Here is a 27,347-nt window from a genome sequence, read left to right on the forward strand (position 1 = left end):
CTCTGATGAAGTTCCACTTTTAACATTGAAGTAGAGCTGAGTATCATCTGCATAAAAATTATAACCCAATCCATAACTACGGATAATATGGCCAAGGGGAAGCATATAAATACAGAAAAGCAGAGGACCGAGGACAGAGCCCTGAGGGACTCCTTGTGTGACTGGCACGGAGTTGGATCTGCTGTTGCCAAGACTAACAAACTCTTGCCTATCAGTCAGATAGGACTTGAACCACTGGAGGGCAGTGCCAGAGATACCCAGCATGTTCTCCATTCTGGACAGTAGGATGTCATGTCTAACAGTGTCAAATGCTGCACTGAGGTCTAACAGAATTAATATGCTAGTTTGTCCTGAGTCTGCTGCCATAAGCAAATCATTGGTTACCCGTAGCAGAGCAGTTTCACAGCTGTGCCGTGCCCTGAAACCAGACTGAAAGGGTTCCATCAAATTATTAGAGGTTAAGTAGTTGGTGAGTTGGGAAGCTACAACACGCTCAAGAACTTTTGACAGGAAAGGTAAGTGGGAAATAGGCCGGAAATTGTTAAGATTGTCAGCATCAAGACCAGACTTTTTTAACATTGGGGTTACAGAAGCAATTTTAAAAGTGAGCGGCACGGAGCCAGTGTCAAGGGATGAGTTTATTATTGTTGTAACAGTCGGGATTATGGCATGAAGGTAGGATTTAAGTAGTGTGGTGGGGATGGGGTCCAGTACACAAGTAGTCGGCCTCATCTTACAAAGTAGGTTATTAACAAACGCAGAGGTGACTGGTGAGAACTTAGAGAAGGAGCTGGATGGAGTGGGAAAACAGGGAGAGATATAAACAGATGATATATTTATGTTAGTTGAATTATTTAGATGTTTAATTTTGTTACGGAAAAAGTGGAGGAATTCCTCACAGACTTCAGTAGAAGAGGTAGTTGGACCAGATGCGGGTTTGAGTAGTTTATTAACTACAGAGAACAAAACCCTTGGTTTATCATGGCCACTTTCTATTATTCTGCCATAATGGGTGTTCTTGGCAGAAGTTAGTGCTTCTCTGTAAGCTCTTTGGTGGTCAGAGAAAGCCTGGATGTGCACGGTGAGGCCAGTCTTACGTGACATTCTCTCAAGGCGTCGGCCAGCTGCTTTCATAGATCGCAATTCTGAGTTATACCAAGTAGCTGAGCGTTTAAAGGAAACCTCCTTATGTTTTAAAGGAGCTGTTTTATCTAATGCTGAGTGAAGGGCTGAGTTATAGTGGTCAACAAAACTATCTAGTGTTGGTGGAATAGGTGCAGACAGTAAAAGATCAGAAATGGATCCAGAAAGGATAGAGGGACAGATATTTTTAAGGTTTCTGTAAGAAATTTGTCGTTTACAGGTAAGAGGTGGGAGAGGCAATGAGACAGTGAAAAATACTGCTTTATGGTCAGAGAGTCCCAAATTAGTGCTGTAAATGTTGGCAACAGATAGTCCAGAAGTGCAGATCAGGTCCAATATATGACCGCCAGAATGGGTTGGAAAATCAACATGTTGTGTCAAGTCAAAACAGTCCAGTAAGGATAGGAATTCATTTCTCAGTTTAGATGTGGGGGTGTCAATATGGATGTTGAAATCAGCCCCTGCCCGGGTCTTAAAAACATGTTATGCCTGATGTATTAAATAAGATTCTCATGTTCAGACTGTCATTTCTTCACCCTGTGAAACGAGATTATCAATTGCTTTATAAGTAACATTAAAGGTTCAGGCTGCCCATAACCCTAATCTTACAGAGGTTGTTCAGTTTATGTATGTATGGATCTTTAGTGCCCTCCAGTGGGTATTCTGTGATATTTCAGGTGATGTATTAAAATGGCTGCATGCACCAGAAGGACATTGATTACAGTTTTTTTTCCCTAACATTTCTTGAATTTTGTATGGCTTGTTTTGACATAATAGTGAAGAAATTCTGAGCAATTTCCTTACTCTTTGCTTGTCAAGGAAATCTTTTTGCCTGTGACATTATTCTCTTTGCTTTAATGTTTTTCAATTTGTATTTACTAGTTATTTGTACAGTTGAATCAAACTAATAGTCTTCTGACATTCATTTTTCTTGAATACATTTTCTTCCTCTTTATCAATTTTCTGTACTTGATGTACAGTAGATTTCTTCATGGGCACACCAAAACAATAAAACCACACCTAAAAATGAGGCCCAGAAGTGAATGTCTATTGATTCTGCAACCTGAACTTCACAGATTTAAGAACTGTGACTGAACTGAATCTGCACACTTTTAATATTAAGACAAATTACATGTGACTGAGTATCAGAATAATCATTTATAACTTTCTTTAATAAAAGTTTAATAAAATTACCAAGTGCAACATATTTAAAGGAGCAGACATTGTGAAGTTAATGATATTTTTCATCAGCCTCCAAGGAAAAGGGTTAAAAAAGTGTTGCGCCCATCTACTTTTGTACTGGAGCCAGATTACGAAGTTCTGTAAATCTTTTTCCTAAACATATCCTGTGTATTAATTTTTTTGTCTGTTTTTGATTTTATTACTGTCACTAGTCTATGGAAGTAATAATTTAATTGTATAATATACTCAAAAAAGTAAACTTGAAATTTAATTCAGATATACCTTTGACCACCTCTTTCTTTCTTTCTTTTTCTATGCACACATGCTGTCCTTCCAACCTAGCTTTATTCACAGACTAAATCTTTTCCTTTCTCTGTGATAGTTATTTTTTCTACATCATATAGAATCTAGTAATCTATAGTAGAATCTAAGTAATCTATAGTAATGTCATGTTTTCTATGTTGCGTTGACAGATGACACAATTTTGATTATTTAAATCACCAAAAGACATCCAAGTTAAAGGTGTACGTACGCTAGACTGATATCAGTCATATGATTATACAGTTAAAGTAATATAAAAATTACAAGTATGCAAATGCTGTCAATACTGAATGCTAAAGGGGAACAATTACTTTAGTGTAATATACATTTGTCTGCTTAGTTATAAGAAGTGCTTTGTAGTAAAAAGTAAAGTGAAAAATGGCAGTGAAGTCATTGCTCTCCTTTAGCATTCAATCTTGTGTACATTTGTCATTTCTAATCAACATTTGGAGAGAAAAAAGGGAGCAACCTTTACAGAAAATGGCAAAAGAAATGTAAGTATTTAAAGCTAGGGTACAGCAAGGAATACAAATATTGATGAATTTCTTAGAAATGAAAAAAAAAAAAAAAAAACCTTGGTGAAACCTCAGTAGGAAACAAATGCATATTTTAATGTGTCAATACTGAAACATCAATCTCTACTCAAACAGCATTTCTAAAATGACTTTAAGACAACAGCGGCACATCATAAGGATGCTCTTTTCAGCGACATCAGTTCTGCACATCATGTAATGTATTCTAAAATGACTTTACTCTTTACTATTTCCACACTGAATGTATACTAAAACTATCAGCCTTTAATTCTTTCTAAAGTTCTTCTTTATATCTCATACTCGGTAGCTTTGCAGTTAGTTTAGAAAATCTTTGTATAACTTCTCTGGTGGTGTTGTGTATTATATATTTCAAATTTAATTTACATCTAACATACTGTATCATTTCTCTTAATTTCTGAGAACATCTTGTAATTGCCAGTATTTATATATTTTATATATATAAATATATATATTGTTACATACCCTTTTCACCAATGGCATAGAACCAGGCCCGGTTGTTCATTCCAACAGTAATATGGTAAGGGCCAACAGCAATGAAATTAGGCTCTACCTCTACTGATACTGTAATTGGAAGATCCTACGAAATAAATAAACAAACTAATAAATAAATAAAAATTGTATTTAAAGCACTGCATTTAAAATATCATATTGGCATTAAAAGTTAGAGCAGAAAAATTAAGAAAGCAAATATATAATAATAATAAAATTCTATTAAATAAAATTAATTCTGCTCAAATTCTTAAAATCCACAGGGTCCTTAGTTTGGAGACTTGCTTTACTGTGTAGCAATATTAAAAATAATTTATACCCCATCAACATTATTGGCGACAGTAACTTCCAGCAGTGACGTGAGATATGCCAAACGTGTTCCACAGGTGTCTCCTAAAATGGGAAGTTTTGTTAAGAAAACATGAAGTGTCCCTCTCATTGTAGAAACAGCAAGCAACTGTCCATCATCTGTCCATGACAAGTAATGAAGACCTGGAAAACATATAAATGGTATAAGTCTATTCAATCAGTAACATAACATTACATAACCAAATATGCTTCATCCAGTTCATGTGCAAAGCAAGCATGTACAGTATTAATAGTGCTTCTGAGTTTATGATATCCAAATCTATGATGAGAAAGTGTTTTACTTTTGAGTGTTTGAGATTTAAACTTTTGGACATAGGAGAAAAGTTTAGAAGCTCATATATCCAGTTTGCCTTCTGTAAATGTGAAGTAAAAAAAAAGAACCGTAAGCCGTCATAAACAGCAGCACTCCACACTTTTTTTTTTTTTTTTTTTTGCAGACATATTCAGCTCTAACTTTGACTTTACTGTAGCTATAATAATGCATGCATGCAATGTGAAAATTGCCAAAAGTCCAAATCAGCCGTAAACATGCATTTGAGAGAAGAGACCTTAAATTTTAATTTAAGTGTAGTGTGACTGTCTTTTTTTGGTTTATTTTTCTTCTTTATTGATTTATTGTTGGCATAGTGATATTTGTCTTCCAATTTCTGTAGATATCAACGGCTCCAAAATTTAAGCTATTTGCATGAATATGGTTATGTAGAACATAAGGTAGTGCTATTACATGCACAAATTACATGATGATTGTTCCATCATAATATACACTTTTAGGTTAATAAATTCATAAGTAATATGGAGAATATTGCAAGACTAAGGTAGCAAGCTATCTTTATTATACATAATGTTTTAGCTATCAGCATTATTATTTTGATCATATCTTTAAAAAAAATTGTACAAAATACATCTTTCTCTAATACAAGCTATTATCATTATGAAGACTGATTGTTGGATAAAGTAAAATATTATACACTACTTGGGAGCTAATACGCCCTAAACTGTTAAAAAAATGTTAAGTACACATTGACTTTCAGACATGAAATGCAATACATCTTTTTATCTTACATGCTTATTTTTACTTAAATGGAATAAAAAAAAAGCATTTGTATTTTATGAGGAACCTTTCACTCCGGAATAAAGCTATAAAGGCCAACGTTTTCATATAAGACATTTATTGAAACAATACAGGAGAACACAAAGTACTAAATCTACACTTCCCATCAAAAACCTCACTGGGTACTTAACCCTTCTCTGCTCTCTCAAAAATGACCATTTCACAACACTCTCTTTATCTCCAATCTTACTCTCTCCAAGCCATGACCTCTTTTCTCAGCAGAAGAGCACATCCTAGAGTCTCCCAGGTAGGCTTTTAGTTGCCTGCTTATTTTAGGGAGAGCTCTTGGGAAAATATGCCCCCTACTGTTCAGAAGGGACATTACATGCATCTGCCCAGGTCAAACTTCTCAATCTTTAATGTTTGGACTTCTAATTGTTGGTATGTCCAGACAGCACAGCACCCCAGCAGTGTTGTTGTCTTTGCACTGGCATGACATGAAATGCTACTGACAGTTCATGTTACCCTCTGCTCATCTCCAACCCTGTCTTTCATAATTCTTTTCAGTTCATTCATTCCCGAGAGTGTTATACTGTATTACACAAAAAAAAAATATTTCCTCTACTGATGTGTCAAAACAGAGGAAAGTATAAAAGGCCAGGTAATTTTTTAAAATAAATAAGTGCCTAATATATCTAGTCAAAGCTCAAAATTGGAAGAGGAGATGTTTATTTTCTACTGTGCTAAAAAATTTCAAATATAAATGTTTGAAAGAGTGGTCACATACTTTTTGTAATTTAAATTTGTGTCTACCTTAAGATCTGGCAAATAAAAAAAGAATGTGTCTTGTAGGCTCTCACCCAGAACACCTGAAGGCAAACTCTGCAAGATTCTTTTTAAAACACTGTATGAAATCACATAGACATGAGCAACAAATCCAAAGCAGTCACATGGTATTAATATCATGTGCACACTACTGTAGTCAGTGGTAATTAAGGGTAAGCCAATGCCTTTGTTTCAGTTTGAAAATAGTATATGTCATAAATAAACCGCTGAACTGCATATATTACCTGTGCTGACATTAATTCTTTTGCACCTTGCACATTTCTAGTTAGTGTCTTTCTATATTGTGTATTCTTTTATACTGTAGTTACACCACCAATTCTACATTATGAATAATCTTTTTCAAATGTACAGTTCGGACAGAGGTCTGAGAAGATCTTTTGAGAAACGTATTATATAAAAAGGGTGTGAGGTTATGCAGGTGAGACCTGTGATGAAGTGAACACTACTTTGTGTCTGATGCTGTGAGTGCAATTCATCGAGCAAGTATTGGAAAACGTGGATTCTTAAAATGGATGGATGGACTAAAGAAGAAATGGGTGCTTTGGGAAAAGAGCATCAACTACATTTTTTTAAACTAATGGTCCAAAACAATTTTTAGATTTATAACAATTTCATTACACTGCATCCTGTACATTTTATGCCTGAGCTTTGACACAGCCGGATTGTCATTTTTCCATTATTTGATTATGTGTTATCACCTCCTGAAAATGATTCTGTCCTACAACTTTAGGCTAAAAGAAAAATCTGGGAATACTTCATATCTCATCAGGAGTAAATTATTTAGGTTTTAAGTATACATACAAAAAAAGGTACCAAAAAAAGATTAACATTATTTAGAAGATTAGTAAAACCAGAATTCAAAATATTTTATAGTACTAGGGTGTTGTACCGTGTTAGCCATTATGAATGTAGTGAAAAGTCAAGCAAAATGAAACCTTTTATTGGCTAACTAAAAAGATTACAATATGCAAGCTTTCGAGGCTACATCTCACATGAAGAAGGGGTCTGAGTTGCCTCGAAAGCTTGCATATTGTAATCTTTTTAGTTAGCCAATAAAAGGTGTCATTTTACTTAAATATTTTATAGTTATTCAAAAATTAACACATAATGCATAATTAATCCATCCATCCATTTTCCAACCCGCTGAATCCGAACACAGGGTCACGGGGGTCTGCTGGAGCCAATCCCAGCCAACACAGGGCACAAGGCAGGAACCAATCCCGGGCAGGGTGCCAACCCACCGCAGTGCATAATTAATGCTATTTATAAAATATTTAACTGTAAAAAGTACAAACAGATTAATATCATACGGCTCCATAAACGCACCATTTCTTATCTTTACAATAAAAATCCTAGCTCTGATAGTTTTTAGGGAGAGAACCCTCTGCTGAGATCTTCAAAGCACGCAGCAGATTTATACTGTCAAGATCAAAGACTGGACTGGCAACATTTGCTATTTAGTTAGAACTTAAAATTCCCTAGAAAAGCCGATTACCTTTGGTTTCATCATCCAGATTGATTATTGCATACATTTCCTTCAGTTCAGATAAGTCATGGATTTTTATACTGTAAATAAAGTACAAAAAAATGACTTGTTAAAATGTAGTAAGCAAATATAATAATTATGTTTTGATGAGAAGTAAAAATTATAACAAAGACAACACAACAGTCATACAAATGTTAAAAAGACAAAATCAACCCAAGTTTAAAATTGTAATGACTGTACACAATAATTAAACTGCACTTTGCTGACATTCTACAAACTTACGAGTTATCACCACAAGATGCTGCTTTGTTGAGGGACTGTGAGATGGCAATGCTTGTAAGGCTGTCTTTATGATTGTGTGCTTGGAAGAGTTCTTGACCAATTTCACGAATATGGGTAGAAATGACAACAAAGTAGCCTTGAGAAAATCCAATCATGATGTACCCATCTCCATACCTACAAAACAAAGAAACCAGTATCCTTGTATGAATTAGGTTATCTAACTTACTTTATGTCATTTTAACACTACTTGCATTTGTTAATCTAAAATCCTGTGCTTATATTCTTAAAACAAAAGACAGAGTTGCGGAACTACACACTTTAAATCAACTGGAACTAGTGATTAAAGAGCAAGAACACTTAGTAGTTTAACCTACTGTTAAAATAGTGCCACCTCATGTCAGATGTACAGTTTAACTATTTATTTATTTTAGATGCATCCACCCCCCAAGATTCTGCACAGATTTTCAAACCAAGGACAACTATGTATATTTGAAGAGTATGACAGTATGATTACCACACTTAGTCCACTACATGTACTAATTTTAAAAATGCTAACATTCAAATTCAATGTTGCTTGATTTGCATTTTCAAAGTCCCACACTGCAGACAGTGATCTATAATAACCTCTTGACCTTAAGATAGTGTAATGAGGATCAAGTGATGCAGAAAAAGCAACATATTACATCATCTGCGTGAAATTAAGGGAATGGCCTTTGACAGAGGTGCGCTGATATCAAGGTTGATTTAAAACAGAAATTCCGACTGAGGTCTGCAATTTATGAGATTGATAATGGAGGGATCTATGAAAGTTCAACTTCACTAAGTGAATGAAATGTACTTTGATGTTGATGGTAGCTTCCTATGTTGGAACCCACCACCAAGACTGGGATCATTGTAAAAACATCAAGCATTTATTGGCTAATTATTTTGTAATTTGCTTTAATCTATCCTGCATTACGTTTTTCTTATATTGCTTAAAACAGTATATTAATTTGTTTCTGTTCAAGATTTACAAAGGAACATGTTGATATTCCGCATTAGTAGCCTTTAAGATATTTGTATTTCTATTTTAGCAAGATTAATTTTTACTGTTTCTGAGTTAACTGTTCTAGTGCATATATTTCTTATAGTTATATACATAGCTTTGGTTAATGACAAACAAGAAGACATTAAAGAAAATAGAAATATTATCAGTATGGTCCATAAAGTAGACTTACCCATCATTACCTTATATCACTTACCCTGAAAAACCCAGCACCAACATAGTTAACTATTTCTTTTACAAACATTTGGTATGTTTTTCAAAGGAAATACATTGTTAAGCTGCACTGATCCTTTCATTTACAGACATATTCAAATTACTGTTTTTTGTCTAGGTCTTTAAAAAGGAATGGCACACACACAATAATGACTATGGTCATTGCTGCACATAACACTATCAGCACAAACTCTCTAAATCTAATAATGCTCACCATTTTCTGTTCTGCAAAATACAGGATTACTTCAATGAATTATGAATTATACTCTGAGAAAAAAAAATCAAAAATAGCTAACTAAAAAGTCACTTCCACGCGTTACTTTCAGGTGAAAGCTTACCATTTGTAGGACATTATGTTGCCGTAACGCTGTTGAAATGCCAGTTCGATTGGGTTATCAGGGTCATTCAGATTCAAGAGAAACAAGGTCTTCTTTCCAACTACAACACTGACCTATGAAATAAATTATAGAAAGCTGCATCATTCCATCAAGATAGGTATTATCATTAGGATCAGGATGTTACGATTTATTGCTGGATAAAGGGCATTGATAGATAAATACATGTGTCCGATTTGTGTACTTCCTCTCTGTATTAATGGTACAATCAATTTCATACTAATCAGCTTATATAATTAACTAGGAAACCATTTTCAATTAACAGAAGCTTATCTAAGGGGTTATGGGGTTTATTTAGAAAAAAAAACTAGAATGCTGTTTTGTTCAGCATTGCTTACAATGAAGCTTCAGACAACAATACAAATCACTACAATTAAATATACATGATTATTTTAACACTTTAAATAAAATGTAAAAAGTTAAAAAAAGACATACAAATAACACAGCACATTAGAAAACAACTTTGTGATATACAACGTGAGAAGGTTTTTTAATGTGGTAGTCTTAGAATTAAGAAAGAAAGAAAGAAAGAAAGAAAGAAAGAAAGAGCGTGCTATAGGGCAATATTTTAGATAAACTGAATTTTCCGTGTGTCACAGCTTTACCAATAAAGTAATGATCATGCTGCACAAAGTCTTTACCAAATACAAAATCATAGTCACCAAACTGACACACAGGTTCAACATATTTTGCTGTTGTTTCCTATGTAATTTTAATAGGGCTGAAACAAAATTTGGATAGGCCACAGACAGTTATACAAACATGTTAAATGAAGTTGGAGGTACCCAATATTGTCCATTATATCTTAGAACTTTGCCTCACTTGTCGCAGCTCCTTTCCATCTGAATCTAAAGGCAGCGAAAACTTCAACCTCACCATCTTTTTAACTGTGCTACATTGGTTGATTTTGACTGCCTTTTAGCAGATCTGCCAGTCACATTTCTGGAACTCAGGAATGACATTACAAAAATAAATGCATTACAATCAGATTTTTACCTTGTTACAAGACAAAAGTTTATAAGGCAATGCTTTTTGTCCTTCTTCAGAGCGATGCAATTTTTCACTAGGGTTTCATTGAATATTATAGGTAATTTGTCAACCCGCATTTGTCCTGTATTCTCAATTCTGACCATCCATTTCTGCCCACAAGGAGATTGGAAGATCCCATGCCCACAACTTCTAAGCAGCATCCCTGTCACAACTGTACACTTCTACTTAGAAGTAAAATGCTATAATGTACATCTGCTCAGCTTGCACCAGCCTTAATGTTTTCATCTTCCATCAAACTTCCTTACTCTTAAATTTTTTTTCTATTTGCCATAATTTGTTGACAAAAAACAAACAATAGACATAAACGCTAAATTTGATGATAAACTAATTTATTACATCCTACTTCAGATTATTTAGAATAAGCATCTGATAATCTGATGATAAAGATAACTGGTAAATTCAATTTATGCCCAGTAAACAAAAAAGAACTGTGCTGGATGAAAGTAGGGGTGTAAATGCAGCATAAATTTACTGTATAATGATATTCAACTCTGACATTATTGACAGAAAATTGAGGAAAAAGTACGGGTTTTGTAGCATGGAAAAGCTGCATTGGGCTTGTTACAAGATTCTATCAGGAAAACATAATTGAAAAGCAAACCAATAGCAATAGGAGTAATAATGAATAAACTGGGTGAGTGCAAAGCACAAATTGCCATAACAGCTGCAAGCATTTCCTCTCACAATATGAAAGGCATGAGATAGTGCTGCCCATTGTCACTATTATTTTTTGTATCATCACTACAACCACTGGCCATTTCCTCCAGTGGCTCTGATCAAATAAATCACTATCATTATACACAGACGATGATCTCTTTATAGGGAATTCCCCCACAGTCTTTCACCACATTTTAAACCTATTGTATAATTTTGAAACAGTATCTGGATATAAATAAACTGGACTAAGCCAACTCCACTTCCATTACATAGTCAATGTCCAGTGGCTGATCTTCATTATCCCAATCCTAAATCAATTTAATTATTTTGAAATTGAAATGGTCTGTCCCTCTGTTTCATAGCCAAATTTAATTATTGCTTTATTCTCAACTAATTCTACTAAATGTGCTTTGTCACTTTAGGCTTGCTTTACCATTATTAAAATTATTATTGTTCCCTTCTCCCCACAAGAGTTACTTTACCTTACTGGAATTAGGTGAAATTAATACTTTCCTCCACTTTATATAGAATGGAAAGAGGCCTAGACTTAAGTGCCCCAATTAATCACCCCAGGGACACAGCAGAGTTCCTCTTACAGACATTTGTTGTCAGAACAATACATTTGAGGTTTTCTCTTCCAATATCCCTGCCTGGCTCTCATTGGAGGGCTCTCTTTCTGTCCCCAACAATTTAGCTTACCTTCCCTTAAAATCTGCAAAACTTTATTTTGGCCCAGTTTTTCTTATGCAACGTATACTGAAGTTGATAAAGAGCTGAGCCATTAAATAAACAGAATGCTATGCTGGACCAAACCTTTGTAATAATTATTTTTAAAATGTAATGCTAGTCTACTATTTATATGCGCTTTCAGGAGATTTAAAAGTTCATGTACATTATTGGTAGAATCAAATGTATTTTTGTATATCTTTATTGATTTAGCAAAACAATCATATTTTCAGGTATTCGTTTCATACTTAATGACAGACCATTAGCCAGTTTAAATTGCAAATGTACAACAGCATAATTAATTAAAATGAAAATAAGTTAGTGAAAAAAAAATTGTTACAATGATTCCCAGTATCCTACTTAGCATTATGTTTACCCCCAGAAAAACCAAGGCAAATGTATATTTTTTTTCCAACAATAACATGGTATTATTTGTAACAGAAACACATAAAATACCCAAACATCTACATAAATCCATCTATCCATTATCCAACCCGCTATATCCTAACTACAAGGTCATGGGGGTCTGCCAGAGCCAATCCCAGCCAACACAGGGCGCAAGGCAGGAAACAAACCCCAGGCAGGGCGCTAGCCCACTGCAGGGCATCAACATAAATACAATAGGAAAGGTATATCTAGTGTCCACTGATGTACTGATGCAGATTTAGTACACCTACTTTGTGTGACATATTTTGAAACATTCACCAACACACAGCCTAATGTTGCAACAGTGACAGCAGAAGTGTGTTTCTTTAATCTCTTACTCTCTCACAGTTTTGGTAGTCAATAAAAAAAGAAAAGAATGTAGTATGAAATAGCATGTTTCAAATATTTGCTACTGTGGTGCGTTTCCTCTCTCTTAAAACCACACACACAATGTGATCCCTGATCCCACAAGAAGAAGAATTTTCACAAGTAGGATAGTGAACTATGTTCAACCAGGATGAAACAAAGTCCTGTAAGACCTTATTATCTGTAACCATTTTCAGTGTTACCTTACTGGTGCTGGGATACACTGGAGACTGCTAACCAGCATATACATTTTCTGTCATGGAATAACAGCCATAAGAAGCAAAACAAAACAAAAACAAACATCAGCAAGAGTCAAGAGATGAGACCACACCTTCTTAAAGATCTTATTGAGTGTTTAACATATCAGAGTTATATAATGTGGTGTTAAACAAGATGTGAAAGCAACGTAACATCTTATATGTGCCTCAGTGTAACATATCTAACCTTATTCAGAAAATAAATTAGCAAAAAGTAAATATAGTGTGAGTTATAAAGAGTGTCCTAAGTACACAAAAATGTTAAAACTTACAGTACTTTCTCCCGAAGTGGCCCTTTCATCTGTCTTCATCAGTGAAAACTGGATTTCACTGGGTTCTGCCCGAACTGTAGCCTAAGAGAAAAGAAACACATAGTGCTATGGGAGATATAATAAGATAACTTCCGATATGATCAAAGTTTTTTCTTTCTGAGCAAAAATGTCTGTTTACTAAAAAAATAACAGTAGAAGAAGTCAGTAGGAATGATCACATTTTTGCCTTTCTTGTTCTTTCAATAAATAATGCGAGAATAGCAAAATGTCAGCTGACCTGTCTAACTGTGTCTCCTTCATGATTGCTCACAGTAATCATCTTATCTTCACTCCCGAGGGCAAGTAAATTTTGAGAACTCCAACAGCCACAAGTAATCTTCTTTGTGTGCTTTCCTATAAAATTAAATTATTGCTGTAAATTTCTACAAAACAATTTTTGGTCTAAAAAATACCAAAGGGACAAAACAGTTTGCTATATTCTAAATATTACACAGGAGGTCATTGATGATGTACAAAAAAAAGAAAAAAAAATAGTACTTAAGTAGCAAACAAAACAGAAAAGGAAACTAAACCCTACAAATTCACTGAAACTGCCTGTTTGCCAAAGGTTTTGTTTTTGACTGTCAAAGAGGGTGGTTCGCCCACTTTCCCATCTCAGATTCAGTACTACTGAATTCCCTTTCGCAACTCCCCACACCATTTTAAATTTAAACTGTAGATTAAGCATAGGAAAGAAACTACCATCTAAACTCATCTTAAAATTACTTTGAGGCTACCAGATCTCTAAAAAAAATTTTTATGGTTAAGATTGAGCCAATAAAGTCTACAGCTTTGATCCACATTTAAAAGGCCAGGAACAAATGACAGCCTAGGGACTATCTGCTGTTATTTGTCAGTTTTGAAAAGAAAAAAACAATTTTGAGCTTTGAAAATTCTCACAAATTAGAAAATCTGTTAATATATACAATTAAGGACATTTACTTCAGTTTTGTACTGTATAAGCATAATGTAAGAACATGTGCAACAGAATATCATATAACATCTCAAAAAAATAATAGTGTGCACAAGCCTTACTTAAAGAGTATGTGTAAATTTTCTTTCATCTTTAAAGGCATCATGCTGTCAGACTAATTAAGAGAGATTTTAAAATAGGAAATATAAAAAGTATATTACCTAAAACTGGAATCTTGCGTGAAGTCTGCTGATTATAAATCAGAAGGTTCCCCTTAGAAGTGCCGACTGCTAGCAAGCTTCCAACTTTTGACCACAGAAGAAAAGACATCTGATCTCTGCAATATATTTTTAAATACACTGAAATTCATTTGACATCATATATTATTACCTTAATAGGATAATACACATAATATTGTACATGTCCATGGCCATCTTTACAACAGAAGCGTTCTCAGAGATTTAATTTATGTTTAAACGTTTTAAAATAGAAAATTTAAAATAAATAAAATAAGGCAGTTTTTGCCATTTGAGATCAAATTTAAATTTAAAAAATTTATTAATTGGTGTACTGAAAATAACCATTTAAGCCCTTTAACCCATTTTGGCAGCATATTCATGTTTGGTTAACTTTAACACAGCATAAAAAACAAACCGAATTCATGTCAAGGTCATGGGATGTTGGTGCCTATCCTGGCAATACTAGGCACAAGGCAAGAACCGTTGATGAATGTGGTGGCACACATTTAAGGGCCCACTCACACATGTTCCCACACTTACAAAGGGCCATATTGGTTTGCCAATCAACCTGTGCATCTTTGATAGTCCACCTGGAATCGTGGAGAACATTTAAACTCCACACATAATGACAAAGACTGGGCATGGAATTTGACCCCCAGACATTGGAGCTGTAAAGCAGCATCACTGTAACTTCCAGCTTAACTTTTTCAATTAAACTTAACTCAAGTCAATCATTAGTTTACTGAGACTGAGTAAATGGGACATTAATCCATATTTTTTGTATTCTTCTCTAATATAATTCATGCAGATTAAAAAGGAAATGTACTTCTTCCATGGCTGCTTTTGCAAATGTTGCAGTTTTATAAAGAACTAGTAATACTGTACAACCTTATATCTAAATAAGAAGTGGCATGTCCATGACTTTATTCAAAAGATGGAACCCTTAAAATAATACTAATACTTACTATAAAAAAAACAAGCAAATGACTAATGCAAACATGTCATACTGACTACAGAAAATGCAAAAATACATTAGTCAATTTCATTTAATTTATTGCTGTTTAGCATTCTTAACTATACTGTATACATCCACCTTAATAAAATGAAGAGTGTCTACGTGTTTGTCCATTTGTGGTAATAAAATGCATTGCAATTGTCATTCTGACACATGGCGCATGACAAATATTTACACTGCTTTTACAAGTGCAATACCAAATGGCATATAATAGAAATTTATGCATTGCATTTTCATTCCAACAGATGGTGCATGACAAACATTTGTAGTTGATGCATTTTATCACTACAAATGTTTTCAATGCACCATCTGTTGGAATGACAAATGCAGTGCATTTTATTACTACATGCATTACAAAATGCGTTCCAATAGACGGTGCACTACAAACGTTAATGCTGAGGTCTACGGTGATTCAACCCATCTTAGACTGGCATTACAGCTAGTAAATATACAGTATTTTAAACTTAAGGACATTATTTTATTTGCACTGCCATCCATATGTACCCCTAAATTCTTGCCTCCATATTAAGTACCTTTAATAGGCGCAAATTTAAAAATATCTCGAACTGATCTTCTCATATACTGTAAACCCCTGGTAAACAATATAAACTCATAATTCAAACGGTGATATTTTGAATATTTAAATGGCCACTGTGATCATTGCAAATATTCTTCTCCATTTATTTTTAGTAATATTATACATGGCACAGTGGTTAACTGTGCTGCCTCAGAGACATTAGGTTTGAATCCTCACTTTGGTCATTGTTCTCATAAAGGCTGCACGTTCTCCCTGAGTCTGCATGAATTTTCCTCTGCTCAGTCTGGTTCTATGGCCACAACCCAAAGACATGCCTGTTAGGTTAATTAGCAACTTTACATTGGTCTATGCCAGTGTGAATGTGGGTGTGTAAATGAGTAGGCCATGTACACCCAATGCTTCCATGACAGGCTCTGTGCCCTGATAACCCTGCATTTAATTATGTAGCTGTGAAGACATATAACACCTCAAATACAGACTGAAGAAAGGAACCTAAAAAGGAATGAAAATAACAAACAACAAAGAATCCCAAAAGTAAGTCAGAAAAGCCTGCACTATATTTTTTCCACAACAAGACCTCAAGAGAGAGTCTTCAAAAAGCAACACAATGTGATCCAATCTAAAAAGCTCCTGTTCAAATTTCCATAGAGACTTTGGCTCTTAAAATTCAGTATGCATATTCATGTTTTTTTTCCTCTGTCTCTTGTGAGTTATAAACCTCAATCTCTCTTTCTGCACAGTATGAACATTATTTTTCCATCATCCCAGCATGAAAATGGTGACTGAATTTTTGAGCTTTGTTTAACTCTTACCATTCTGACATGCTGTCAAGCTGACTTTACTCTCTGCACACAGGATACATTTAAGCTCTTATTTAATTAATTTTGTTTTCCACTCTTTTAATTTGCCTTACAAAGCAGATAACAGTTGTGTTCACTATGAAAAGTGCTATACAGTATATAAAGCAAAAAACTATTAGACTGTATTCAACAAAGCAAAAAAACTCATTCATAGTACTACCACACTGAATCACAGACTACAAAATGCAATCTTGTCTTCAGTGCCTTGTACAAGAATTCAAATCATTTAAAATTTTTAAAATGTTGTGAGATTATAAATTTCACTTGCACTAAACCGTATGCTCAGTAAAAAACAAAAATTACAAAAATGAGTCATCTGCAGATAAATTAACCATCTTAGCATTAGCCTGAGAATGACTACTCGGGCTCAGGTTTCTATGTAAATATGGTCAAGCCCGAATCAGACTCAGAGTGAGGTGTAACGATCTCCCTTTACATCATTAAGCTTGAATAACTGATAGGTCAGTATTCTGCTGCCATCAAGTGGATTAAATAACATAATGCTGCTGTAAACAACAATGAATATTTCTATGCATTCTGACATTTTATGGTAACTCATCAATATTCATGAGTGAGGCAGAGCCTCCAACAAGAAACGCTGCGATGGCAGTGTAAGAATGAACTGAAACTGAACCATCACTCAAATCAAGCAATAATGATGATGATGTGAATTCTGGAACAGGAAACAGGGAAACTGACACTTGCTTTGTAGATTCTGACCTGCCAAATTTCAGCAGTGTCGGAGCTGGCTTAATACTACTGCTGATAATCCTGTACCTTTTTGTTTCCCATTTACAGGTAAACCCCTGATCATGATTATCTGGACAGTTTACCATTTATCGATGATAATTTGGTGGAGAAATTAACTGTTGAAATGAACTATTGTGCTGTGTAGTGATGGAAAAGTCACAGTAAACCATTTGCTTGTTGTAGTCGCTGTCAGCCTTGTCACTGCAGAGGACATGTGGGTGCTTTTCAGTCTCCTGAAACTGCAGGGTCATGTGGGTAAATCATTACAGAGATGGTACAGGTCCACAAACCGGTTGTTGCTGACACCAGTTTTGGGTGAAATTATGAGTGAGTATTGTTTATTACTCATGAAATATCTGCATTTCATTGAAAATGATGACGCCAATTGCACAGCACTGACCCTGTATAAACTGTGGGATGTGTATCAGGTGATCATCAAAAATATGCAGAAGGTGTATATTCCTAATCATGACATAAGTATTGACAAGTCTCTTGGTTACAAGGGAAGGCTGTTGTGGAGACAGTATATCACATCCAAAAGGGCACCATTCAGTACCAAGTTCTACATGTTGTGTGAAGCAAACTCTGCGTACATCTGGAATATTGCACAAGACTTCTTTTGATGTCTGCTTGAACAGTGCCAATGTGTGCTGATGACAGTTTTAAAACATATGTGTACTGTTTACTAAAACATCATATACACTAAATCTGTACAGTTGACACTATATGTACCTTTCCTACTCTAATTATGTTGACGTTTTGATATTTATATGTTTTTCTGTTACACATATTAACATTTTTTACAAGGCTCGGTTTATACTTCACGCGACACAACGCTTGCACCTGAGGACGCTTCTGCTACGCAGTGTACTATTTATACTTGCGCGTGTACTTTATGTAAATCTGGAAGATTCCACCAGGTGGCAGTGCGAGATATCATCACAGTGAGAACACAACGTTTGGCTTCGATGTGTTGTGATCTGCCGAAATATCCATTAAATCTCTGAAAAGGATGGATTTTTAAAGATTAAAATCCATCAATTAAGGGACACGCCCATTCCAGCAAGCACCGGGTGCGAGGCAGAAACAGTCTCTGGACAGGTCATCAGCTCATCCCAAGGTGAATGCAAGCACATACACACACTGGTGTCATTTAAGCATCACCAAATACCCAAACCTGCATGCCCTTGGGAGGAAACCGGAGCATACTGTGGAAACCAACCAAGAAAACATGCAAACTCCAGGCAGGGAACACCAGGGATGTGACTCTCTACTGTGAGGCAGCAGTGCTACTGCTCCGCCACCATGCCACCCCTAAATGTACAATTATAAACAATATAAATTACTTAAATGAGGTTAACGATAAAATTGCTAAAAATCATACCTTTGTATTGGAAATGGGAGTTGCCTGTCTCATCCAATTTTGGAATTGCTGAAATAACTACTGGCCTGAAGAGTATCTCATTTTTTAATAAATAATTTCTCCCATCAGGTCATTCATTCATGATTAAATTTTTCAATTTGCCAAAGCCTAACTGGATAGCATCAGGTATAAGGCAGAAACCAAACCCAGACACAAAAAGTTACTATAGATTTCAAAAAAGAAAAACATAATAAAGAAAATTGAGGGGAAAACGGTTGTCCAAGCATTTAGCCACCTTCAAAAAAAGTTAGCAGCAGACAATAAGTATTATATATTGTTTAAGCTTACTGCAAATGGAGTCCGACGAGGGAGGACTGAGTTGACTTTCATGTCATCATCCAGCATTAATGCATACTAGTGCATCTTTGTGTTGGTACATTTTACAGAAAGTGGCACTTGCAGCTACAGTATATTGTCTTCAAAACAGTTACAATATGAATACAACTACAACTAAAATCAGTGTGAGTTATCAGAATAATCTAATTGTTATAAATTTTGTCAACTTGGTGGACATAAATTGTCCTGATCTGCAGTTGCTAGGGCTCCCTGTCTTAGCCCATGTCCTGATCTTACAACAAATGTTAGGGCTTTCTTTTTTTAACTTAGGGTAAAGATATTTGGTCATCTGGGCTTTGCTTTGCTATGTTCCACATACTGATGATACGTCTAAGTGAATAATTGACCAACTGTGCACAAACAACATTTATAACGGTTGGGCAGAAACAGTGTGTCTGTTTACGGAGAGAGTGTCGACCTTTTTGAGAGGTTTACTTACCTAGGCAGTGACATTCATGTCTCTGGTGACTCTTAGTATGAAGTCAGTAGGCGGATTGGGAGAGCATGGGGGGTCATGAGGTCGCTGAAAAGGGGAGTGTGGCGCTCCCGATATCTATGCAAAAGGATAAAGGTTCAAGTTTTTAGAGTACTGGTGCTTACTGTCTTGCTATATGGTTGCGAGACATGGATGCTAACCAGTGACCTGAGATGAAGACTGGACTCCTTCGGTCTTGTGTCTCTCCAGAAAATCCTTGGGTACTGTTGGTTTGAAATTGTGTCGAATGAGTGGAAAGTCAGATACGGCACTACGGCCATGTGGTGTGATTCCCCGAGGGTGATCCAGCTCGTAAGATCCTCATTGTTGGGGACCTGAGTGACTGGACCAGGCCAAGGGGTCGCCCACATAACACCTGGCTGTGGCAGATAGAAAGTCATTTCCGGAGGGTGGGAGTGGACTGCGTATCTGCCTGGGGGGTTGCCAACTGGGATCCCAAGCTGGTAAATGGTGTGGTGGGTGCGGCAACGCACTATACCAGTGCATGCTCCCCAACTTGACTTGACCTGGATAGAAATATGATTAAAATTAAACAACCAACTGTGTCACCTTAATGTAAATTTTCAAAGACGTTACCTATGGGTTTCAGACATTCCAAGTTTTAATATTTGATTTACAGAAGGAGGGCTGTTGTGCTGCCCTTCCTTTGCAGAGTTTTAACAAGTCAGGGGATGGGTTGAGAGATTTTCCACACTTGCTTTTTTCGAGCACTTCCGCAAAATGTTCTGTGTGTCTTTGAAAGGAACCTTGATCAGTAGACCACTGTCAACTGGTACATTTAAAAGGGTATCACTACTTATTTTATCATGGTAGTGTCTTCACCTCTCTTTGATGAATCGAGCATAAGCTTCCACCCACTTTAATTGTATTTCACTTAATTTTCAAGTACTGTATGTGATTTTAATATCAGCCTTAATGTTAATTTTACACTCTGAGTTAATTTTTTTAAGCTTTTCAGTTGTTTTAGATTACAGTTTTCATTAACGGTGATAACCTTAATAGTCACTGCTGCTTCAGATAGTGAAGGCATCTGATAAGGATGACCTTGCATGATGTGGGCCCAGCATGGTGCAGTAGAAGGACATGATGGGGAGAACTGCCCTGAGAGAACCAGAAAAAGATCTGGAAAGCCATGAAAACGACTAAAGGAGATAACAGATCTGATTGGACTATCAGCGCCTGTTACCTGCAGCAAACCTTTCGATAACAAGCTAAAAACAAAGTAATATTTTTAGTCAATAAATAAAAAGTGATACAACTAAAGCATAATCCTGAAACAGTTTTTTTATGTCTGCAAATGTGTAATTTACTGTAAATCTCTATTTTAATGCTGACTTATGGCATATTAACATATGACAAAATATTATATATTTAGCAATTTTATAACTTTCACAAGTAAATTAGTATTTTCTAGCAAATGATTTTTGTTAGGCAAATGACACATGCAAAACAAACTACATGTACATGTTGTCATTTCTCTAATCCCAACCGAAGCACCCATTTTGGTGCCATATTTTTCAGATGCAGAAGGCCAAGAAGTGCCACCTATCATGATAGCATTGGATACAAAGCAGTATCTAGTCCTTGATGAGCCAGGCTATTGCTGGTTACTGTTATGCACACTCACTAGTATTGTGTCAATTTAGAGTTGACAATTAACATAGCATTCAAGTCTTTGAGGATGGGAGGAAACTGGAGCACTTGGACTTGGGGATAATATAGAAATGCGACACTGACAAAGAACAGACTGGGAACTCAGTGCAGATCCTAGGGTTGTTGCTAACTACAATCAATGATATTCTGTAAAGAACAGAAAAGTCAACTTCATCACTCACCTAATCCCACTCTCCAGTTGGCTGCTTTTGAGTGTATTGGCATCCCACAAGTAAATGGAACTAGATTTCTCAGCAATTACTGCAAGTACATCTCCATCTTTGTCCCAGTCCATGGCGACACAATTCCTAAAAATGAACCCAGAAATATTATCACACTGTATATGGAGATTAGCAGCACTGATAATGCTTTTAAAAATGGAAGAGTTGAACAGATGAGATTCGCCCACATTTTCCTGAAGATTAATGGACTATTTTAAGTTGTAAATTCTGCTTTACAGTTGCCTGAAAAAGGTAGCCTACTTTGTGACGGTGAAGGGTAGCTATGGAAAACCTCAAACAGATTAGTACATACCCTGGAAGATTAATTTCATCCTTCTTTTGTCCATGTCTGTCAAAGATCTTCACCACTTGATCAGCTCTGTCAAAAGAAAGGGTCTCAAATGTGGATTATTTACATACAGTAAAAGCTGGATCCTTAAACCACATTTAATTCATTACTTCTGCTAAAATGAAAGAGAGAGTACAATGATGCATTTTTATTAATCAAGAAAAAAAGCTGCAAGTTAGGCAAATATTTAAAATGTACAGATTTTGTGATTTCAAGCATATTTTCTTTAACAACTGTTATTAGTGTTCAAAGTATAGTTATCTGCAGAATTGCTGAACTATATACTATATAACAAAGGTAACAGAATTCACATTCACATTTTCCCTTTAGAAAAGCAAGCATGCATATAACAGCTCCCATAGTATATAATTCACAGTAGATCAAATAAAATGACTCGTCGAGTAATTAATGCAATTTACATTATCAAGCAGTCATTCAAAGCGGACTGTAAAGTAAAATCCAGGAGAGTAGCATAGGCTTGAGAGCTTTTGGACCTCATCTAACCATTGAGTCCTAAGTATACTGTGTGAGGTCTATTATAAACACATGACACAAAAAAAAACTTTCTGAAAAAGATTTTTTGTTCTTTTGTAGCTAAATACTTTTACTATGTCTCTTTAAAAAAACCTTCAAATAGCATTCTGAACAGCAGTCGAGTAAAATCTGCTAAAACACTGGATGCATGAAAAACACAGTATCTACTGTCATGCTCAATCCGCGGGTTTTCAAATGACATTCAAGATGTCTGAACTGATCTTTATCAGTTTTTATCATATATATATATATTATATATATCATATATAGTTCATAACTTTGTGCTCAGGACAATTCACTTAACTAATGATCTTAGTTACAAGTAAAATTCTCACACTTCACCAAGATTTAGAATGCAATGATTATTATTTCATATCTAAATAATGAAAGGTTAAACCTTAAGGGATTCTAGAAAGCGAAATGCAATGAAATCAATCAAGTGCTCCCCATATCCAATATAAAAACAAAGCTGCATAGTGTAAAGTATCTTAATACATAATTCGCCAGTCTCCTCACTCACTCACTCACGTCCGTCCGAAGCCGAATGTGCAGTCGCCTTCAGCGCAGCTGCCCGAAAAACCTTACAAGACCGACATCGCGGCAGGCGGCAGATTTACGGCCGTGAAAATTCAAAGAGAAAGGCGACTTCGATTAAAGCTCTAGAGGCCTGAAAGGCGATTTCGACTACAGCTCAAGGCCTAATTACACATTCATTCAATACACCTATATCAGGTTTGTGGTGCTTATACTTATTATATATTATATTATTCCACTCGTGCCCGTTTCATCTTACGTTGGCGAAACAGGCTCTTTGTCTAGTAAAGTATAAAAATGAACCTATGTTATGAACAATGGCTATACTTTGTGAATAAATTCTCACTAATTTATCAACATGCCCTAAAAGTGATAGATGGCATCGGAGATAGTTAACTTATGTATCACAAATCACTGCTTCCAAACAATTTCATCCTTTCTATATTATTGCCCATTTAAATGTTTAGCTAGTGATATAGTAGGACATATGTTAACTCTGCTTTATGACAAATTCAACAAGCTGAGTTCATATGCTAAACTGGTCATTTTCTCCCATTGTCTAAATGGGTTCTCTATTGATGCCCCAGTTTCCTGTCACATTTTACAAAACTGTAACTCTTGATATAAATTGTAATGGCTTAGTGTCCCATTTTGGACTGGGCCTTACTCCGCACATGAAGCTACAAGCGTAGACTCTGGCATCCCGTATGACTTTATAATGGAATAAGTGGGATCAGAAAATGGATGGCTGAACCAATGGAAAAAAATGTCTATACATTTTGAAAGAAACCTACAATGATTTTAAAAACAAACCTTGTTTAGCTTAATATATGCATAATTTTTGCAAGTTTGCAATGCCATATCCTTGATCTGAAGAAATACATTATACTTAAATTTCCAAAGAAAATGATGAAAAGTCTTTTTTATGACGTTACTATTTGGATAATGGAACACAATATGAACTAAACTGAATCAATTTTCTGAACCAACTTTTACACTTCAGTGCTGTATAGAGCAAAAGTCTGTAACAGAAGCATCAGATGCTCCATCATGCGCTCCCAGTGTGGTTATAGCCCATGGACAGCCTTGGCCAGCTTAATGATCCTGCCCCATTTTCTCAATCCTCTCACTTGGAGTTTCCTCGGATCAGCCTCCAGTTCCACCTTCCAGTACTTTCTTGGTCATCCAACACCTCTGCTGCCTTGTGAATTACTATTTACATGTTTCTTAAGGGATCTATCACCATCTAACCTTTCCATGGATCCCAGTAATTGCAGTGTTCTGATTTTTATATCTGTTACTAGGTCTATGTTCTTATATAGCTCCATGACTTCAGAATAAGTCTTTATTCTCCATGTGAATAAAATCTGCAGATTTTTTTAAATTGCTTTGAGGAAAACAAGACATCTTTGTGAAGAATGATCAAACTGAGCAATAAAAATAGCTTGCTGTTTTGCACCTTATTGAACACACATAAAAAGGCAAGGGGCAAACGTGAAAAGGATGAAAACTTGACTTACCCAGCGACTGCAAGATAATTCCCCAAAGTTCTTTGCCACCTGTACAACAAAGCTGAGCCTTGCCAAGCCTTCTCTGAAAGGGAGAACACGCGCTGCGTGGAAACAAGAACAATAAACCGTTAAAACACCCAATAGAACGGGATTCAGCATCTGGAGTAGCACTTCAACTCTTGATACAAGGTGACTCAGTGACTTAAAAGAGCAGGGGAACATCTGGTAAAACACACTATTGGATTCACACCGAACTTCTCTGTAAATGAATATACAGTGAGATCTATTAGGTAGCAGGAGGACAGCACCTTACACTGAGCGGCTACTCGGACCCTGGGTGCAGCAGGATGACAGCGTCTGGAATGAAATGCACACAGGCTTCTAAAAACGTTTATTTTTGCTACCATTAAAATTCGGATATGATGTAGCTTACCTACAGTACCTAATTAGAAAACAACCGCTACTGTTCATATTCTCAAGTTTGTTAACAACTAAATGTAAAACTACTTTTAAATAAACTGATAAATGTATTGCTACATTGCAGTTACCACTGGCGACGCAGGTTTTGCTTTTTTTCTTTCAAACAAATATTCATATATATTTGTATTCAACAATTAAAACACATTTTTGAATAGCATATTAGTCAAAATGACAAGCTGCAAAGATAAAATGCAAAACAATTTTAATTTACCTTCATATTTCAACTTCTCGTAATTGGAAGCGCTAACGTTTACATTGGCCTTGATACCCAAAATGCATCGCTTCTGAGCGTCCGCGTCACCCATAGCGACCTCTCACCAACAGCCAATAACCAAACAACAGAAAGTGCAAGACCGGTGCGATGTTTCATGTTGCATTGTGGGAAATGTATTTTTTGCTTTCTTGTTTGGGAGAAACGGTGCTGCGTCAGAGGCACAAACAGGCACCGGTACTTTGTTGTGTTTAGGTTCGTTCACGTCACCTTTCAGTGATAAGTTAAACTGTATTTAATATTTTACATTGTAAATGCAGGGAGTCATTATAGAGGAGACATGTAATTGGGAGTTCTCATCTTATTGCATGTGACATTCTGACAGATGGCGGTAATGTTTGTTTTGTGAGTGGCATTGTTCAGTTCGCTTCTAAGCAAAATTTTAATCATATCGTAAGCCTCCACATTAAAAATAAAAGTTTTATTTCTTTGAGATTACTTTGCTTAATTGCTCATGGCAACGTTACTTGTATTGACTTTAGTTTTACGAAGATTATACAAATTAAACATCAGTTCAGACATACAATATAGACTCCAGTAACCATTAATATCCAGCAAATTACAATCAAGTGAATTTAACTAATTCTCTTAAGCCCAATATGAAACCGTATAACAGACTTGAAGGCCCAGTTAAGATTGTGCATCTCATTGTGTGTGGGTAAGTACTGTCATCTATCCGTTTTCAAAACTTTGTTCTTAAGGGCTGAGGCCAAAGCCTTTCCCAGTAGCATTTGGTGCAAGGCAGGGACCATGTTTGAGTGAGGAGCCAGTCCAGGACACAGCATGATCCCAAACACAGATATGCTTCCTGATATGAGGTCAGTCAAAAAATAACTTAACACTGATGTATTTGGCAATTTTGGAGGTACTGTACAGTATGTGGGAGTATCTGATGAAAAACTCATGCAGGCAGTGGGACACAGTGCGAACCACATGCAGACTGTGACCAGGTCAGGATTTGAGCACACATTGTTAGTGCTCTAAGGTGGCAGTGTTCACCAGTGACACTATGCTGCTAATCAAACCATTCCTATTTTCTTCAGGGAGGTCTAGTGGTGGACTGGTTAGTGCTGTTCCTTGATTGGGTTTAAATCTTAAAAGTTTGTCTGTGCGGAGTTTGTAGTTGTCCCTGTGCCCATGCTAGTTTTTTCTTCCAAGTGCTCCAACAATATTTATGTCTATAGCACATTTTCATTGACAGGATGTAGCTCAAAGTTAAAAACAGATTAGAATAAGGACGAGTAAATAACATGCAAAAAGTAATACATAAAAATAAGTCAATATGCACTTCCATGACATAAATAAACCCACTGGCCACTTTGTTAGGTACACCTTGCTAGTACTGGGTTGGAATCCCTTTTGCCTTCAGAACTGCCATTCATTCAACTGTGAATTTCCCATTGGGATTAATAAAGTATCTATCTATCTATCTATCTATCTATCTATCTATCTATCTATCTATCTATCTATCTATCTATCTATCTATCTATCTATCTATCTATCTATCTATCTATCTATCTATCTATCTAATTCTTCATAGCATAGATTCATCAAGGTGCTGGAAAGATTCCTCAGGAATTTTAGTCCATATTGACATGATAGCATGGTTTGTTGGCTGCACATCCATGAAGCAAATCTCCCATTCTATCATATCCCAGAGGTGCTCTATTGGACTGCGATCTGGTGACTGCGGAGTCCATTTGATTTCAGTGAACCCATTGTCATGTTTAAGAAACCATGTTGAGATGATTTGAGCTTTGTGACATGGCATGTTATCCTGCTGGAAGTAGTCATCAGAAGATGGGTACACTGCAGTCATAAAGGGATGGACATGGTTAGCAACAACACTTAGGAAGGCTGTGGCATTTAAGCATTGCTGAGTTGGTACTAAGGGGCACAAAGTGTGCCAAGAAAATATCCTCCACACCATTGCACCACCACCACCAGAGTGAACTGTTGATACACATCACAATGAATCCATGTTTTCATGTTGTTGACACCAAATTCTTACCCTACTATATGAATGTTGCATCAGAAATTAAGACTCATTAGAAC

General features: G+C 35.9%; 1 protein-coding gene across 1 annotated transcript in view; it reads right to left on the reverse strand.

Annotated features, from left to right (window-relative positions):
* The window catches only part of wdr19 (WD repeat domain 19), an 89,973-nt gene extending 64,665 nt beyond the window's left edge, over window positions 1-25,308 (reverse strand). Inside the window, exons 1-12 of the mRNA XM_028801973.2 lie at window positions 25,233-25,308; window positions 24,551-24,642; window positions 21,927-21,992; window positions 21,575-21,700; window positions 14,304-14,419; window positions 13,408-13,523; window positions 13,131-13,211; window positions 9,320-9,432; window positions 7,724-7,897; window positions 7,451-7,521; window positions 4,009-4,181; window positions 3,663-3,777 (exon numbers count right to left, since the gene is read on the reverse strand). Coding sequence (XP_028657806.1) covers window positions 3,663-3,777; window positions 4,009-4,181; window positions 7,451-7,521; window positions 7,724-7,897; window positions 9,320-9,432; window positions 13,131-13,211; window positions 13,408-13,523; window positions 14,304-14,419; window positions 21,575-21,700; window positions 21,927-21,992; window positions 24,551-24,642; window positions 25,233-25,238 — 1,249 coding nt within the window. The 5' untranslated portion in view covers window positions 25,239-25,308. The remainder of the gene's footprint in view (window positions 1-3,662; window positions 3,778-4,008; window positions 4,182-7,450; window positions 7,522-7,723; window positions 7,898-9,319; window positions 9,433-13,130; window positions 13,212-13,407; window positions 13,524-14,303; window positions 14,420-21,574; window positions 21,701-21,926; window positions 21,993-24,550; window positions 24,643-25,232) is intronic.
* Window positions 25,309-27,347: the final 2,039 nt, after the last annotated feature.

This window comes from Erpetoichthys calabaricus, chromosome 5, assembly GCF_900747795.2.
Source record: "Erpetoichthys calabaricus chromosome 5, fErpCal1.3, whole genome shotgun sequence".
Lineage (NCBI taxonomy): Eukaryota > Metazoa > Chordata > Cladistia > Polypteriformes > Polypteridae > Erpetoichthys > Erpetoichthys calabaricus.